Genomic DNA, 19,100 nt, shown 5'->3' on the forward strand with positions numbered 1-19,100 from the left:
ATGAAGAAGTAGCCCAGAGACATTTTTTAAATCCCTAAAGACCTCTTCTTGGGTGTGAGGAAGCTAGAGGCAGCTTCCACAGACTTCATCATGGTTATTTTAGACCACATCTACCTGTAGGGAATGAAATACCCCAACTGTTGAGAAGCAGTGTGTATTTTAAGGGCCTTTACATTCAGAATGTGGTGTGTAAAAACATAATGGAGTCAGAAAAAAGCTGAGAACTCCTGCTGTAATGAACCCAAACACACCTAATTGTAACAGTTATACATTATGTCTCTTCTTTGATTGAATTTAAATTTATTTTGTAATGGTTTAGGAGTCTCATCAGCATAAAAAAAATTGTTTTACTAAATATACTGATATTTAGTTTTTATTTGACCTTTATCTAAGAGACAGAGTAGGAATACTAGCTTTTAGATTCCCAAATTATAATTATTTAGGTCTTGCTTTATTCTTATTATTAGCAGTTAGAGGTTAGTAGATTTATATTCCAAGTATATTTAATATGACATCGGGCTTTTCCAGTTTGTAATTCAATGCTTGAATTGCAGTGTTAAGAATTCTATTAACAATTATGTCTTTGTTCTCTCATAGGCTTACATAAATCTTTTAAAATTTTGGAATAGCATGTAGAGAAATATTACAGCTTAGCATTATAAGATAGTTAATACAAGCAGTCAGATAACATCAAGTTAATCTAGTTATATGGAAGCTAGCCTTTCTTGTCCTGCTTAGAGTGATCATCCCTGTTTCTCTCCTATTAGCAGAAAATGGAAAGAATTCACATATCTTTACCAAGGCTGAACATTATGATGAAATATAAAGCTGAGGGGGACAACTTTGATGGATGAAAAATGTTACTTGATTTTTATTTTAGAATATTAACGAGATTAAGTATTATTGGTCTCTTCCATTTTATCATTTGTAACTTGTTTATTCATTCATGTCCTTGTCTTGTTTTCAGTTTGAGGATGTAGGTCTTTTTCTAGTCGATTTCATCACAGCTTTGTGTGTAGAGGTAAAAGTGATTACCTCTGTGTTTATTATATGCCACATATATTTTTTCCTGTTTTCTAATTTTACTTTGGTTTTATATACACACTCTTAGGATCTTTATGCAGTTAATACTATATTTTGAACACTTTCCTATGACTTTTGGTGTTTTTTGGTAATGTAATTTCAAATGTCTATTTAGCATTCTGCTTATTAGATTATAACAATAGTTAGTTTGAATGAAATACAATTTGAAATTTATTTTGAAATTTCAATCAGTATATCCATTCTTTGTTACTTTTTTATATTAATAAATTCAACAACCATTTATTAAACACCTACTAAGAAATATACTTTAAATAAATTATTTAATCAGAAACATTTGTGTTTTTCATAAAATTTTGAATTCTCAAATGAAATATTTTTATCTTGACAGGTAGCTTAGAAGTAAATGTTTGCCTAAAAATTTCTGGCTTTATTGACAAATTTTTAATGTATGCAATTATGATACCTGGGAATATTTGGTTATGCTTTATTAAGAAAAATATTTAAAGTCTAGAATGTCATTTTAAAAGTTTTAACTTTATGAAAATTTAGAATTGAAGTACCTAGGTCAGTTTTAAGGATCTTGTTTAGTTACATTTGCTATAAAGTTAAAGCTAGAGAAACTTTGTAACTGTTATGACCTTATGAATCTTAACTAAAGGAAAAGATATAGTTTGTATCCACTACCCTAAGTTAAATTATAGTACTTTTAATGATCCAAAATAATTTTTTTTTTAATTTGAGAGCTCTTCTTTTTTCTACAATGACACTTGTTAACAGATTCCCTCCTTGATAATATACAATGTTGGATCATGAAACAGAGTAAACAAACAGGTCATTGTTTAAAATAATGTTCACTGTGTTGAAAGGACTGTTGAGTTTTTGTTTTGAGTTGTTTTATTATATAATTTTAGTTCTAGAATACAGTGCATAATGTACTTTAACTTGATATGATACAAAGATATTTAGTTTAGATATAATATTAGCAGTTTGTGATATTCTTTAGATTACTTTTACAGACTTGTGTATTTTGACCTATATGTGGTAGAGTTTTTTTAATTTGACAAGACAATTTTTATAAGTTTTGAATTTATGAATTTAGAACAAATTTATTATCCTGTAGTTATATACACATAGACACAAACACAGGAAATCAGTGTTTAAGTAATTGTCTTCTGCTTCCTCTTTCAAGGAAGGGGTTCAAGGGCAGTCCCTGGAGTTCAGGTTGAGGTAGAGAAGCACAAACTTGCAGATTCTCCATGAATATTCTAAGCTAAAAAGGGCAATGTAAGCTGAAGTTAGAGGATATGGGATCGACATAATGTGTCTGACTGGAAGACTGGAAGACTGTATGTAGGAAGCCAGGTAGGCTGCCTGGGCAGTCAAGAAAACAGAGCAGGTCAAGCCGCATGGCATGCAGTGGTGTGTCTTCTTTTGGGGCCAAGCCTGGTGCAGCTTACTATTTGTCAACACCGTGTCATCTCCATCTGAGTAAATGGCACCACTGTCCTTTGAGTGATTCGAGTAAAAATGCTGTGAGTCATTGTTAATTCCTTCTCTCACATCGCTAATTAATCCACTAATATATGACAAGTCTCGGATATTTTTCTTTCTTTTCTGTGCCATTTCCATCCTCTTAGCCCAAGCTGCAATCATCTCACCCAGATTTCTGTAATGGCTTCCTTGAGTCTACATTTTCCCTCTTTGAATCCACTCTCCAGAGGCGCCAGAGAGATTTTTATAAAGAGAAACCCCGATCCTATCCCTCTCCATATTAATGCTTTCCACTGAGTTTTAATTGCATTTAGAATAAAATCTGATTTCCTTACAAAGTCCATAAAGGTCTTCTTCGACTTGCTCCCTGACTAGTGATTCTGACCTTATTTTATATCACCTTCCACCTCTGCCTCTTCCCTCAAGCTCCAGCCACACTGGTCTTTCTGTTTTTCGGGGTGCACATTCAGTCTTGTGTTTTCTGTTCTTGGTGCTTTGTCTTGCTCCCTCCTTTTAAAAATAATTTAGGCCTGAGTTTAAATGTAGTTTCTTCAGTGAGGTCTTCACTGAGCATATTTTCCTAAGTAGTGTTGTCTTTCAGTTCCCCAATCCCATTCCTGTTTCATTTATTCACTTCTGTTTTATTTCCTTTATTGCATTTGACTATCTGATAAGAATCCATTCATTCATTTAGTAAATACTGTGCACCTAATATATGCTAAGCATTGTTCTAGATACTTGGGATTTACCATGAATAACAACAACAAAAACCAAAAGAGAATCCCTAGTCTTATGGAATTCGCACTGAGGTAGGATGGAGAGAGAAACGGTACATAATGTACATGATATGTAATTAAATTGTAAATATGTTAGAATGTGGCAACTGAAATAGAGAGAATGGATTATGGTAAAGGAGATTGTAAGAACTGGATGGGGGCGAGGGGTAGATTACAACTTAAATAGGGTAGTTATGGTAGGCCTCTTGAGTTGATTATTAAAGTAGAGTTCTTTTGTTTCTTTTACTTTCAGCTTTAGCACCAGTCAGCAAAGTGAATAAGTACTGTGCTTCTTCCAACTTTCATTCCACTTGGGGAAAAAATAATATCATCATGTCAAACATTACGATTGACCCAGATGTCAAACCTGGTGAATATGTCATCAAGAGCCTCTTTGCAGAATTTGCTGTTCAAGCTGAAAAGAAAATTGAAGTTGTAATGGCCGAACCCTTGGTGAGTAGAGCTGACTTATAAATCTGAAATATTTTCTTGACTTTTGTATTAACCACTATAATACAGATTTTTCAAAGGAAATAATATACTTGAAAAAAGTATTAAGGGATAGTGGTGATGTAGAAAGCCGCACTGACTTTAGAATCTACTTCGATAAGTGACTACAGGTCACAAAAGAACTAAAAGGAACTTCAACAATGGGAATTGTGGAAACAGATGAAACAGAAAATAAAGGAAAATTAGAATATAGTATGAGTTAAAACTAAGATCACAGCCAAACTTATAAACAAGAGAACATATTTTTACATGTATACTGCATGAGATGTACTTGGAGAATGTGAGAAGCTCTATTTGATTAGAGCCCATGATGTGGAGGATGGAAGAGATTTGAGTCAGTTTCTGAAACGTTGTAAATGCTTTTGTGATAGATAATACGGTGGTTGAACAATACAGGGAGAAGACATTGAGAGCAGAGATGCTTTAGCTATTGTACGTAGTTCAGGGGTCGTGAATTATGGTATTAAAAGTGGCAATGATTGTAGAAGAAAGTAAGAGAAATAACAGAAGTAAAATAAATAGAATTTGACAAGTAATTAAGGGACATTTTGAATGAAAGTTAAGGGTTAAAGATGCTCTGGAGTGTTAGTAAAGACAATAATATATTTACTTTGGTAAAGTACACAGGTATATCTTTGGGTAGAAAAGGTAGATAAAATAATTTTTCACTTGTGTATCTTAAGCTTGAGATAACAGTGATCTCACCATATGGAATTAGTTGCTTGATTGGTAGTTGGAAATTCTTTTTGAGAACTCAAGAGATGGTAATTAGAATTACAGATTTTGGTATCATCTGCATGAGGGTGAAAATTGAAGCCAAAAGAGCAGATAATGATTTCAAGGGAAAGAAAATATAGAATTATTATTGCTAATAATATAGAGCAGGGGAGTACAATGAACATTGAGAGAAGTGGTTATTGGATTTGGAAATGAAGCAGAAATAGAACAGAACAGTTTTACCTTCTTAATATAACTACAGGAAGTAACTTTGACTCTCTGACACCTTAAAAAGGTGGCAGTTTAGGTTACTCTTTGGGTTGGAAGGAAATGGGTATGTGATGTACTAAGATCACAGTGTAGGTTAGATGTGGGATGATGGTAATGGGGAGGAAGGTGAACGATGTAACAGCTGAAACTCATTCCTTACACAACTGAATTAGGGATAGTTATTCACCACCAATTTGAGACTCAGAGGGTTTGCTACTTGTAGGCCTAAAGCTAGTAAGTGGAGGACTGAGGAGTTAGGAACAATAATATATTGGCTTTAGAACCTGTAGGCTTACTCAGCCTGTTATAGTTCCTTAGAAGGAAGAGAGAGAGGAAAACAAGAGAAGGGAGGATAGGGCAGGAGGAAAGTTGAAGGAGGTATTGTTAATGCTGTTTATTTTCTTAGTGACGTAGCCTTGAAATTGCTGTAAAGGTGAGTTTCTTTGCAATGATTAAGTAGAGAAAACTACTTAAGGAAAGCATCTATGAAATGTGTTTTGAGATTTAATACATAATAATAGCCAAATGCATATTTCAAAACTGCAGATATGTATATTCAATTTAAATCATCCCATGATTGCTTTCCATATCTCAAATTATTGTTATACTAGTATATATATATTTGTGTATATAGACAGCATATATAGTAATATAAAGTTCTGTTTCAGAAGTAAGGATTACAAAAGCCTATAGCATGAATTCATGATTATAAGATTTGATTATAAATATGCTTCAGCTACAAAATGTTAGTTTTCTTTTTTCAGTGGTCTCTGAATTACATGATAAATTACTACAGTAGTCTACTTAAACAGCATACAGTAAGAAAGGGAACAACTTTTTAAAAAATTTTAGAATTTATTATGGAAAATGTCAAACATATATAAAACTTAAGATTATAGTATAATGAATACTTAGGACCCATTACCTGTCTGCAGCAGTTTTCAAGTCACACAGCATATTTTAAAAACACCTTATTTTAGAAAATATTTTATAGTAGTGCTATGTCCTATGTCCTATTTGAGTCCTACCAGTTCTCAAACATTATATATTTGAGACTACTCTCTCTATTTATTTATTATTTAATTTATTGGAAAGACAGGGTCTTGCTGGGTCTCCCAGGCTATAGTTGGTGGCACAATCTTGGCTTACTGCAACCTTCCCCTCCAGTCTCAGGCAATCCTCCCACCCCAGTCTCCCAAGTAGCTGGGACTACAGGCATGTGCCACCACACCTGGCTAATTTTTGTGTTTTTGTATAGATGAGATCTCACCCAAGCTGGTCTCAAACTCCTGGGCTCAAGTGATCCACCTGCCTTGGGCTCCCAAAGGGCTGGGATTACAGACATGAGCCACTGCTTCTGGCCATATTATATATTCTTATTCCAAACTTCCCATATATTTATTCCCTCTAACTTAGGCATCCTCCCCTAAGCTAAATGAATATGTATTTTACTATAATAATTTGTACATAATTCTGGATTATAATATACCATGTTATGGTTAATTGCTTACATGTTTATCTTCTCTGATGTGAATTACTTGATACCAGGAACCAGGTCTCTCTCATCTCTGTATCTGCAGTACTGCTTGTTGTAGTGGGTACTTAGTAGAAGGTTTTGGTAAATGTTTGTAGTTTAATGAATGTAGGCTTAAGATGTATTGCTGTGGTGTATGCCTTTTGTTCTTCTAATAGAACATGATATCTTCATTCTAGCCAGAGCTTCTGATAATTCTTTCAGAATAGTCTGATGCTGAGTATATTTTATTCATTTATTTAATAGTTAATTTTAGAGACATCTGCTATGTAATCTGAGATTATAAAATTATAATAAATAATGGTGAGAATTTCATCAGAACATCGATGTTTCTACTCTGCTATCACAAATAGAGGAGGCGTCACTGCTTACTCTTCCTGACACACTAGGAAAACCCCCAAATTGCCATCACATTTTACAGATTTTGCCCCTTACATGCCTATATACCAAGATAATTTCTTCTTATCTAGAGCAGAATGCTAGCTTTGTTTTTATTTATGTCCAGGTCTAGGTAAATTGGAAATCCATAGCTTCAAGATTAGACAGTGAAAATACATTTAATCTAATATTGTCACAATTTTTACAGTATAGCTTCAAATGCTTTTATTGGAATTTCATTTATTTTGAAAAGTATTCTGTACCCTTTTAGGTAATAACCAACCATCTAAGATGACTCTCTGGGTTCTTGAATGAAAGTCTTGCAGAGTCACTTTAAAGTAAATAGCATCCAGGGCTTGTCAGATACAAGGAAGCTGGCCTGGCTCATGGTCAGTCAGATAGTAGGATTCAAAAAAAGCACAGATGTGAATGGCTTTTGCTGAAAGAATTTAATCAACCACTAAAATGAGAGAATTGACTTTTTGATTCTCATATTAGAAATCATAATAAAAGAAGATTAAGGAGGTCAAAAGACTCGAAGATTAGCTGAGCTGGATTTTTATTTTCATTTTAGAAGGAAGATTCAAGAAGGGCAATCAGTGATTGAAATGGCAACTTGCAGGCTATGCAATCCAATACCTTAGGTCCTTTCTTCCTAAAAGGAGATGGATCAATCCTCGGTAATAACCTAGGCATATCCAAGTTTATCTGTTAATCTTTTACATTGCTGGGGACAGGAAAAGAAGACAGAAAAACAGCCGTTTACCCATCTTTTGCTGATTTAGACCTTATGTTTTGATTTAGGCTCAGCATTTTAAGAACTCTAAAATTTCCACTATTTTTTTTTTTTAGAATATAAATATATATATGTATTTGAAAGGTTTTCTTCTCCCTGTATGGTCAGTTTCTTCCAAACTGTATTTTTCTGCTGATTTTACCTTCTCCTCACATGTTTATTTTAACTTGCTATATTATAAGAATGAAACACAGTTGATTGGGAGTCCATTGTACACAGAAGAGCCCTTTTGACTTATGATCTGTGTATTACTATCAATGGACCATCAGTGTCAGATCTTTTTTGGGGGGCTTGCCGAGTCCCCAAAGAAGGTTTCTGCATTACTCTGAATGGGAGAGTTTAGGCTTTAGCTGCACGCATTCTGGGGAGTGAGACTCAGAAGATAACTGGGGTTTTGATATTTGGTGTATATATTCATGCTTAACCTCCCTGTCTTCAGTATGTTACCTCTTTGGATCCCCCAGTCAGCATCATTGTATTTTGCCCTTTTCTAAGCAAGGCAATTCCTCTGAAGGTATGGTGAAAGGGAGGGTCTAAATCTTTATTAAACCTTTTTAAACCAATCTTTCAACCAGCCGTCTTATTTTTATCCTCACCTTTAGCCATACTTTCAGAGTACCCAAGTTCTCCAATTGCCAAGCCTTGGGGGAAGTTCTAAAGTATCAATTGGGTTATTTTTCATTTACTGTCTGTGGGGCAAACTCACTCACCTCCGTCTGGTTATGCCTCAAGTGTCATCTTCTCTATGATCGTGTTATCTGAAATTTCAGTCCCTATTCCAACTTCCTATCCTAAATCTATCTGACATAATGTACACTTCCCTTGCTCTCTCATTAGACTGTCAGCTCTACAAGCCATGAGTGGGTTTCCATTTTGTTCATGGCTTTGTCTCCAGAACCTAGAACAGATAAGTGTCTGGCATATTGTGAACCCAGTAAATAATTTGGATGAATGAGTGAATGACTGAATGAATGAACAGACTGCTGACTTTTCCATTGCTTACTTAGGAGTCACCCTTGTTTGGTGAGATAATTAGTTATGCTCTTCATCTGCTTTTCACCTCCTCTCCTATAGTCTTTGTTTTTTTGGTTTTAGCCCTTATACAAATTATTTTACTGTTCTGCTTTAGGATAGAAGGTTGGCTATACAGGAGTTCAATCTTCTATCTCTAATTACAAATTGTCATTGTTATGCTATCAAAATTTTTTCAAAAATTCTCTTGCTTTCTCTGGAAGCTACATTGCTGTTGGTATTCTACATATGCACTGCATGAGAACTGAGTTATCAAATAAAGGATTGTGAACCTTGGAATCATTAACTTTTTATAGTATTATGAAAATAACACTATAATACTTTATAATATAAGATTATAATGTTATATTTTATAATTATATAGTATTACTATAATACTTTTATTATTATGAAAATAGTACTGTAAAGGGTAGAAATAGTTTTAAAGGTTATATAGTAAAAACATCTAATCACTGTCAACAGTTTTTAGTCTACCAGTTTTTCATGTCTATTACTTATCCAACTCTGTAGCACCTGCCACCTTTAACAATGTTTTATTCTTTAAATTTAAAAAATTTAATCTTAAAAATAATTGATGCATAATAATTGTATGTCTCATGGGGGTACATAGGGATATGGTAAAACATGGTGATCAAACCAGGCTAATTAGCATATCCATCATCTCAAGTGTTTATTCATTTTGTTTGTATTGGGACATTCAATATCCTCTTTCTATTACGGCTATTTGAAACTATATAATGTATTATTGTTACTGTAGTCATCCTGCAGTGGTATAGAACACTAGAACTTATTTCCCACACTCTAGCCATAGTTTTGTATTCTTTAACAAATCTCTCTGTGCCTCTCTTTCCCCTACCCTTCCCAGTCTCTCGTATTCTTTGTTCTGTTTTTGCACTTACATGAAATCACCTTTAAACACACACAAATGAAGGTGATATATATGTGTGTGCGTGTGTGTGTATATCTATGTATACATATAGAGATATGCACACACACACACGTATCTCTATATGTATATATAGATACACACACACACACACACACACACACACACATAACATTTTTGTATACCCAGATTTTTTTTTATTGTGTTTTAGGTTTTGGGGTACATGTGAAGAACATGCAAGATTGTTGCATAGGTACACACATGGCAGTGTGATTTGCTGCCTTCCTCCCCATTACCTATATATGGCATTTCTCCCCATGCTGTCTCTCCCCACCTCCCCACCTCCCACTGTCCCGCTCCTATTTCCCCCCCAACAGACCCCAGTGTGTGATACTCCCCTCCCTGTGTTCATGTGTTCTCATTGTTCAACACCCACCTATGAGTGAGAACATGCGGTGTTTGATTTTTCTGTTCTTGTGTCAGTTTGCTGAGAATGATGGTTTCCAGGTTCATCCATGTCCTTACAAAGGACACGAACTCATAGTTTTTTATGGCTGCATAGTATTCCATGGTGTATGTGTGCCACATTTTTATTTTAACAATCTAAATTGGAGTTTATTTTTTTTTTATTTTTTAATTTTTTATTGGATTATAGGTTTTGGGGTACATGAGCAGAGCATGCAAGACAGTTGCGTAGGTACACACATGGCAGTGTGCTTTGCTTTTCTTCTCCCCTTCACCCACATTTGGCATTTCTCCCCAGGCTATCCCTCCCCACCTCCCCCTCCCACTGGCCCTCCCCTTTTCTCCCCAATAGACCCCAGTGTTTAGTACTCCCCTTTCTGTGTCCATGTGTTCTCATTTTTTCATCACCCACCTATGAGTGAGAATGTGCGGTGTTTCATTTTCTGTTCTTGTGTCAGTTTGCTGAGGATGATGTTCTCCAGATTCATCCATGTCCCTACAAACGACATGAACTCATCATTTCTGATTGCTGCATAATATTCCATGGTGTATATGTGCCACATTTTTCCAATCCAGTCTATTATCAATGGGCATTTGGGTTGATTCCAGGTCTTTGCTATTGTAAACAGTGCTGCAATGAACATTCGTGTACATGTGTCCTTATAGTAGAACGATTTATAGTCTTTTGGATATATACCCAGTAATGGGATTGCTGGGTCAAATGGAATTTCTATTTCTAAGGCCTTGAGGAATCGCCACACTGTCTTCCACAATGGTTGAACTAATTTACACTCCCACCAACAGTGTAAAAGTGTTCCTTTTTCTCCACATCCTCTCCAGCATCTGTTGTCTCCAGATTTTTTAATGATCGCCATTCTAACTGGCGTGAGATGGTATCTCAATGTGGTTTTGATTTGCATCTCTCTGATGACCAGTGACGATGAGCATTTTTTCATATGATTGTTGGCCTCATATATGTCTTCTTTCGTAAAGTATCTGTTCATATCCTTTGCCCACTTTTGAATGGGCTTGTTTGTTTTTTTCCTGTAAATTTGCTTGAGTTGTTTGTAAATTCTGGATATCAGCCCTTTGTCAGATGGGTAGACTGCGAAAATTTTTTCCCATTCTGTTGGTTGCCGTTCCACTGTAGTGACTGTTTCTTTTGCCGTGCAGAAGCTGTGGAGTTTCATTAGGTCCCATTTGTCTATTTTGGCTTTTGTTGCCAATGCTCTTGGTGTTTTGTTCATGAAGTCCTTGCCTACTCCTATGTCCTGGATAGTTTTGCCTAGATTTCCTTCTAGGGTTTTTATGGTGCCAGGTCTTATGTTTAAGTCTTTAATCCATCTGGAGTTAATTTTAGTGTAAGGTGTCAGGAAGGGGTCCAGTTTCTGCTTTCTGCACATGGCTAGCCAGTTTTCCCAACACCATTTGTTAAACATGGAATCCTTGCCCCATTGCTTGTTTTTGTCAGGTTTATCAAAGATTGTATAGTTGTATGTATGTTGTGTTGCCTCCGGTGCCTCTGTTTTGTTCCATTGGTCTATATCTCTGTTTTGGTACCAGTACCATGCTGTTTTGATTACTGTAGCCTTGTAGTATAGTTTGAAATCCGGTAGTGTGATGCCCCCCGCTGTGTTCTTTTTGCTTAGAATTGACTTGGCTATGCGGGCTCTCTTTTGGTTCCATATGAAGTTCATGGTGGTTTTTTCCAGTTCTGTGAAGAAAGTCAATGGTAGCTTGATGGGGATAGCGTTGATTCTGTAAATTACTTTGGGCAGTATAGCCATTTTCACGATATTAATTCTTCCTAACCATGAACATGGAATGTTTCTCCATCTGTTTGTGTCCTCTCTGATTTCGTTGAGCAGTGGTTTGTAGTTCTCCTTGAAGAGGTCCCTTACGTTCCTTGTGAGTTGTATTCCAAGGTATTTTATTCTTTTTGTAGCAATTGCGAATGGCAGTTCGCTCTTGATTTGGCTTTCTTTAAGTCTGTTATTGGTGTAGACAAATGCTTGTGATTTTTGCACATTGATTTTATATCCTGAGACTTTGCTGAAGTTGTTTATCAGTTTCAGGAGTTTTTGGGCTGAGGCGATGGGGTCTTCTAGGTATACTATCATGTCGTCTGCAAATAGAGACAATTTGGCTTCCACCTTTCCTATTTGAATACCCTTTATTTCTTTTTCTTGCCTGATTGCTCTGGCTAGAACTTCCAGTACTATATTGAATAGGAGTGGTGAGAGAGGGCATCCTTGTCTAGTACCAGATTTCAAAGGGAATGCTTCCAGTTTTTGCCCATTCAGTATGATATTGGCTGTTGGTTTGTCATAAATAGCTTTTATTACTTTGAGATACGTTCCATCGATACCGAGTTTATTGAGGATTTTTAGCATAAAGGGCTGTTGAATTTTGTCAAATGCCTTCTCTGCGTCAATTGAGATAATCATGTGGTTTTTGTTTTTGGTTCTGTTTATGTGGTGAATTACGTTGATAGACTTGCGTATGTTGAACCAGCCTTGCATCCCTGGGATGAATCCTACTTGATCATGATGAATAAGTTTTTTGATTTGCTGTTGCAATCGGCTTGCCAATATTTTATCGAAGATTTTTGCATCTATGTTCATCATGGATATTGGCCTGAAGTTTTCTTTTCTCGTTGGGTCTCTGCCGGGTTTTGGTATCAGGATGATGTTGGTCTCATAAAATGATTTGGGAAGGATTCCCTCTTTTTGGATTGTTTGAAATAGTTTTAGAAGGAATGGTACCAGCTCCTCCTTGTGTGTCTGGTAGAATTCGGCTGTGAACCCATCTGGACCTGGGCTTTTTTTGTGAGGTAGGCTCTTAATTGCTGCCTCAACTTCAGACCTTGTTATTGGTCTATTCATAGTTTCAGCTTCCTCCTGGTTTAGGCTTGGGAGGACACAGGAGTCCAGGAATTTATCCATTTCTTCCAGGTTTACTAGTTTATGTGCATAGAGTTGTTTGTAATATTCTCTGATGATGGTTTGAATTTCTGTGGAATCTGTGGTGATTTCCCCTTTATCATTTTTTATTGCATCTATTTGGTTGTTCTCTCTTTTATTTTTAATCAATCTGGCTAGTGGTCTGTCTATTTTGTTGATCTTTTCAAAAAACCAGCTCTTGGATTTATTGATTTTTTGAAGGGTTTTTCGTGTCTCAATCTCCTTCAGCTCAGCTCTGATCTTAGTAATTTCTTGTCTTCTGCTGGGTTTTGAGTTTTTTTGATCTTGCTCCTCTAGCTCTTTCAATTTTGACGATAGGGTGTCAATTTTGGATCTCTCCATTCTCCTCATATGGGCACTTATTGCTATATACTTTCCTCTAGAGACTGCTTTAAATGTGTCCCAGAGGTTCTGGCACGTTGTGTCTTCGTTCTCATTGGTTTCGAAGAACTTCTTTATTTCTGCCTTCATTTCGTTGTTTACCCAGTCAACATTCAAGAGCCAGTTGTTCAGTTTCCATGAAGCTGTGCGGTTCTTGGTCGGTTTCTGAATTCTGAGTTCTAACTTGATTGCACTATGGTCTGAGAGGCTGTTTGTTATGATTTCAGTTGTTTTGCATTTGTTGAGCAGTGCTTTACTTCCAATTATGTGGTCAATTTTAGAGTAGGTGTGATGTGGTGCTGAGAAGAATGTGTATTCTGTGGATTTGGGGTGGAGAGTTCTGTAAATGTCCACCAGGTTTGCTTGCTCCAGGTCTGAGTTCAAGCCCTGGGTATCCTTGTTGATTTTCTGTCTGGTTGATCTGTCTAGTATTGACAGTGGAGTGTTAAAGTCTCCCACTATTATTGTGTGGGAGTCTAAGTCCTTCTGTAAGTCATTAAGAACTTGCCTTATGTATCTGGGTGCTCCTGTGTTGGGTCCATATATGTTTAGGATCGTTAGCTCTTCTTGTTGTATCGATCCTTTTACCATTATGTAATGGCCTTCTTTGTCTCTTTTGATCTTTGTTGCTTTAAAGTCTATTTTATCAGAGATGAGAATTGCAACTCCTGCTTTTTTTTGCTTTCCATTAGCTTGGTAAATCTTCCTCCATCCCTTTATTTTGAGCCTTTGTGTATCCTTGCATGTGAGATGGGTTTCCTGGATACAGCACACTGATGGGTTTTGGATTTTTATCCAATTTGCCAGTCTGTGTCTTTTGATTGGTGCATTTAGTCCATTTACATTTAGGGTTAATATTGTTATGTGTGAATTTGATACTGCCATTTTGATTCTAAGTGGCTGTTTTGCCTGTTAGTTGTTGTAGATTCTTCATTATGTTGAAGCTCTTTAGCATTCAGTGTGATTTTGGAATGGCTGGTACTGATTGATCCTTTCTATGTGTAGTGCCTCTTTTAGGAGCTCTTGTAAAGCAGGCCTGGTGGTGACAAAATCTCTGAGTACTTGCTTGTTCGCAAAGGATTTTATTCTTCCTTCACTTCTGAAGCTCAGTTTGGCTGGATATGAAATTCTGGGTTGAAAGTTCTTTTCTTTAAGAATGTTGAATATTGGCCCCCACTCTCTTCTGGCTTGTAGTGTTTCTGCCGAGAGATCTGCTGTGAGTCTGATGGGCTTCCCTTTGTGGGTGACCCGACCTTTCTCTCTGGCTGCCCTTAGTATTCTCTCCTTTATTTCAACCCTGTTAAATCTGACGATTATGTGCCTTGGGGTTGCTCTTCTTGCGGAATATCTTTGTGGTGTTCTCTGTATTTCCTGCAATTGAGTGTTGGCTTGTCTTGCTAGGTGGGGGAAATTTTCCTGGTTGATGTCCTGAAGAGTATTTTCCAGCTGGGATTCATTCTCTTCGTCACATTCTGGTACACCTATCAAACGTAGGTTAGGTCTTTTCACATAGTCCCACATTTCTTGGAGACTTTGTTCATTCCTTTTTGCGCTTTTTTCTCTGATCTTGGTTTCTCGTTTTATTTCATTGAGTTGGTCTTCGACTTCAGATATTCTTTCTTCTGCTTGGTCAATTCGGCTATTAAAACTTGCGTTTGCTTCTCGAAGTTCTCGTATTGTGTTTTTCAGCTCCTTTAATTCATTCATATTCCTCTCTAAGGTATCCATTCTTGTTATCATTTCCTCGAATCTTTTTTCAAATCTTTTTTCAAGGTTCTTAGTTTCTTTGCATTGATTTAATACATGATCTTTTAGCTCACAAAAGTTTCTCATTATCCATCTTCTGAAGTCTAATTCCGTCATTTCGTCACAGTCATTCTCCGTCCAGCTTTGTTCCCTTGCTGGTTAGCAGTTTTGGTCCTTTCTAGGAGGCGATGTGTTCTGGTTTCGGGTGTTTTCCTCCTTTTTGCGCTGGTTTCTTCCCATCTTTGTGGATTTGTCCGCTGGTCGTCTGCGTAGTTGCTGACTTTTCGTTTGGGTCTCTAAGTGGACACCCAGAATGTTGATGATGAAGTATTTCTGTTGCTTGGTTTTCCTTCTACCAGTCTAGCCCCTTCGCTGTACGACTGTTGAGGTCTGCTCCAGACCCTGCTTGTCTGGGGTGCACCTCTAGTAGCCGTGGCACAGCGAGGGATGCTACCAGTTTCTTTTTCTGCTCTCTTTGTCCCAGGATGATGCCTGCCTAATGACAGTCTTTTGGATATAGAGGGGTCAGGGAGCTGCTTGAGGAGACAGTTTGTACTTTATAGGGGTTTAATTGCTGAGCTGTGCACTCTGTTGTTCATTCAGGGCTGTTAGGCTGCTATGTTTGATTCTGCTGCAACACAGCTCATTAAACAACCCTTTTTTTTTTCTCAAATGCTCTGTGTTGAGGGGTTTGGGCTTTATTTTTGGATGTCCGATCAGGTGTCCTGCCCAGCTCGAAGGCAGACTAGCCACTGTTTGGCTGCCGAGGCTCCGCCCTGCTGTTGTGTGATTTGCGCTGTTCCTGCCGGCTCTGCTGTGGTCTCCGCCACGCCCTGCGGCGGAGTCTCTTCGTTGGAGCGTGTTGCCTCAGCAACGGCAGGCTGCGTCAGCAGTGGGCGTGTATCTCAGTAGGGACGGGTTGCCTCGGCAACGGCTGGCTGCGTCAGCAGTGGGCGTGTATCTCAGTAGGGACGGGTTGCCTCGGCAACGGCTGGCTGCGTCAGCAGTGGGCGTGTATCTCAGTTGGGGCGGGTTGCCTCGGCAACGGCTGGCTGCCTCAGCAGTGGGCGTGTATATCAGTTGGGGCAGGTTGCCTCCGTAGTGGTGGACGCCCCTCCCCCACAGAGCGTCTTGGACCGTCTGCCCGGGATAGTTTGAAATCGCGGTTTTGTTCGTCCCACTGGGTATCCCAAACGATCTGTCCCTGCAATCCCCTGGGTTGGGCTACTGTACAAGTCTCGTTCAGTCTCAAGTCCAGCCCTCTCAAGTCTCAGGTTGCTGGTTCAACAAGGCACCCGTACAAGCGCGCCCTGTGGGGATTGCTGGGTAGGGCTGGCAGCCGCCGCCCCGGCTGCCGGCTTCGCCAGGCAGACCTACTGCCTGGCGTCCCGTGTCTTTTTATACTTGGGAGTTTCCCCGTTCTGTGGGCAACAAAGATCAGTCTGGAAATGCAGCACTGACTCACCGTTTGCGAATTCAACGCGGGCTCCTATTCTGGGTTGTTCTCACAGCGCCATCTTGAGTCCCCTTGATCCAAATTCTTCGCTATGCACTTTTAAACAGAACAAGCATATTGCTGATACCAGTATTTGACAACCACCTTGTTTTTTCAGATGAGAAAACCAAAGCACGAAGGCCATAAGGCATCAGCCTATGGTCATTCACTTAGTGGTAGTCAAGCCAGAGGTGACTCCAAGGCCATCTGGCTACTGATAATCTCTGTACTAGAGTGCTTTTCAGTAAACTCGTGAATGAATGGAAGAAAGAACACATGCTGTTGACTTTTGAACTTGATCTAAACAGAACCTATATTTAAGTTTGTAATCTAAGAACTTGTTACAAAAAGAGATCCACGGGCACAGTCACTTTCTTTGGTATGGAGAGTATCACAGTGAGAGCCTTACCTCTGGAGCCACACTTAAATCATCCCTGTGACCTTGGGCGAGGAGGAGGCTTACCGTAAGAACAAGTAAAAACAAAAGCAAAACCAAACTCACAAATCTAAACTGTTGGTTATGTAGAAGATTTCTAAAATTTTATATCTGTGTGCCAGGCGCAGTGGCTCAAGCCTGCAATCCCAGCACTTTGGGAGACTGAGGCGGGTGTATCATGAGGTCAAGAGATCAAGACCATCCTGGTCAACATGGTGAAACCCCATCTCTACTAAAAATACGAAAAATTAGCTGGGCATGGTGGCGCGTGCCTGTAATCCCAGCTACTCAGGAGGCTGAGGCAGGAGAATTGCCTGAACCCAGGAGGTGGAGGGTGTAGTGAGCCGAGATCACGCCATTGCACTCCAGCCTGGGTAACAAGAGCGAAACTCCGTCTCAAAAGAAAAAAAAAAATTTTTTTTATTTGTGCTTTATTTTTATTTTTAATTTTTACTGTAGGAGAAGCTATTGTCCAGATCTCTTCAGAGGGGTGAAGATCTTCAGTTTGACCAGGTATGTCAATTTTGGGAGAATTTTTTTCCCACCTGGGAACTGTTCATTCTAATAGTCTGGCCCAAATATATCCAATATTGAAGAATTCCTCAGTTTTGTTTAGTGATACTATATATCCTTGTATGCTTAATTCATTTTAGATTTGGCAGCTGTTTTAAATAAGTAGTAGAATGAACTGTGAACTTTATTAGTTTCTCTTCATTTAGCATTTTACAGCTTTTCATTGTTAATCTCTTTAACATTTATGTTAACTTTAAAATTTAACATTAACATTGTTAATTCCTTTCACATTTTTCGCTTTCGGTTACATCCCTCAGTCTTTCCTTCTGTACCAATTGCCACACTTTTTACATAATGATATTTTACCTTTTAACATTTATTAATTTTTTTTTTTTTTGCTCTCAATCTGCATGTAGAACACTGCTTTCTGACAACTCTTGTGCTGATCTTCTAATGTTAATTCTTCCTTTTACTAAGATTAAATGTTGGATCAATTTTGTCATAAGTATTTTAATATATAGTGGTTATTTTAAAAACCAGTAACCTAGATTAGCTTTCTTTACTATCTTGTATTCCTAGGACACTTTACCTAAAATTATGTATCTCAAAAATAGAGTTTAATGTTCATATTAGGCTAATTGACTAACTAAGGAAGACTGGTTAGAATTACTTAGTGGAGACTTACCAAAATACTGTGTTCCTGGATGCCACTCTAGTTCTGCTGAAGCAGAATCACTAAGGGTGGTGCTCTGGCCCTTGGATTTATGACAGTTTCCTACGGAATCTGACTCATACGCTTAGTAAACAGCCACTGTTCTAAGAAGAAACCATAATTAGACCGGTAAGACCACTGTTACAATGATACTGTAATAAGATCACCTTATACAGTGCTTTTCAAGTCTCATACCACTACAAAAGTTATTTAGATTATTCACATCTTGAATCCGTGTCACTAATCAGTCCATAATCAGGATTCTTCAAAATCTGATTAAACAACATTTTAAGAAAAATTTCCATTTTTAATGTAAATGATTAATAAACAGTAAATGATCATGCCTCATAGCTTGATTTTTTTTGGGGGAGGGTGCTGACAGTTAAAAGTTCTGTGTGGTATAAACTGTTTTCTATATATTTACAATAGTTGATGGGTTTTATTATTTCTTCTTTAGATATTACAAGGGATTTCCTTTGAGTGCTACTGTTCACTGTTAATAAATGTATTTTTTGAAGTATGGTTAAATAAATTTAGAATCTTGTTTTTACCTTAGTTTTCTATATTAGAAACTATTAACCTGTCAAATTATGATAATTTATAATAAAAGGATGATTAAAAAAGAGTACAAGTAATGAAAATGAGAACAGCCAACATAAATAAACTGTTTGTTTCATTCTTTTCTGTTTTTTTCTGGATGAAGTTTTATACAGAATATGAAATAATAGGAACATTAATTCAGTTTCCAGCGGTATCAATTTATCTTCTTCATTAACTAGCTCCTACTCTAGTTATGGAACTTAAAGAGAACTTGAATATCCTGCAACTCATACTTTAAAAAATAAGTTAACAAAGTGAAGCATATTTAATTATATGCTGATTTCAGAATATTAATTTTATGAGAAATGGGTTGAATCACATACAGAAACTCTTATGAAGAGAGAAAATTTTTCTT

At 37.3% G+C, this 19,100-nt stretch overlaps 1 protein-coding gene across 17 annotated transcripts in view; it reads left to right on the forward strand.

The window, feature by feature from the left end:
* The window catches only part of FRYL (FRY like transcription coactivator), a 282,324-nt gene that overhangs the window by 140,123 nt on the left and 123,101 nt on the right, over positions 1–19,100 (forward strand). For 14 of the 17 annotated variants that reach the window (XM_054253361.2, XM_078367237.1, XM_078367241.1 and 11 more), the window contains 2 exons: positions 3,565–3,764; positions 17,380–17,433. In XM_054253361.2, coding sequence (XP_054109336.2) covers positions 3,645–3,764; positions 17,380–17,433 — 174 coding nt within the window. In that variant the 5' untranslated portion in view covers positions 3,565–3,644. Of the gene's footprint in view, positions 1–3,564; positions 3,765–17,379; positions 17,434–19,100 lie in introns of those variants that run through there. The other 3 variants (XR_013533124.1, XM_054253358.2, XM_078367232.1) reach the window with 1 other exon arrangement.

The sequence above is a fragment of the Callithrix jacchus genome, chromosome 3, assembly GCF_049354715.1.
Source record: "Callithrix jacchus isolate 240 chromosome 3, calJac240_pri, whole genome shotgun sequence".
NCBI classification, from domain to species: domain Eukaryota; kingdom Metazoa; phylum Chordata; class Mammalia; order Primates; family Cebidae; genus Callithrix; species Callithrix jacchus.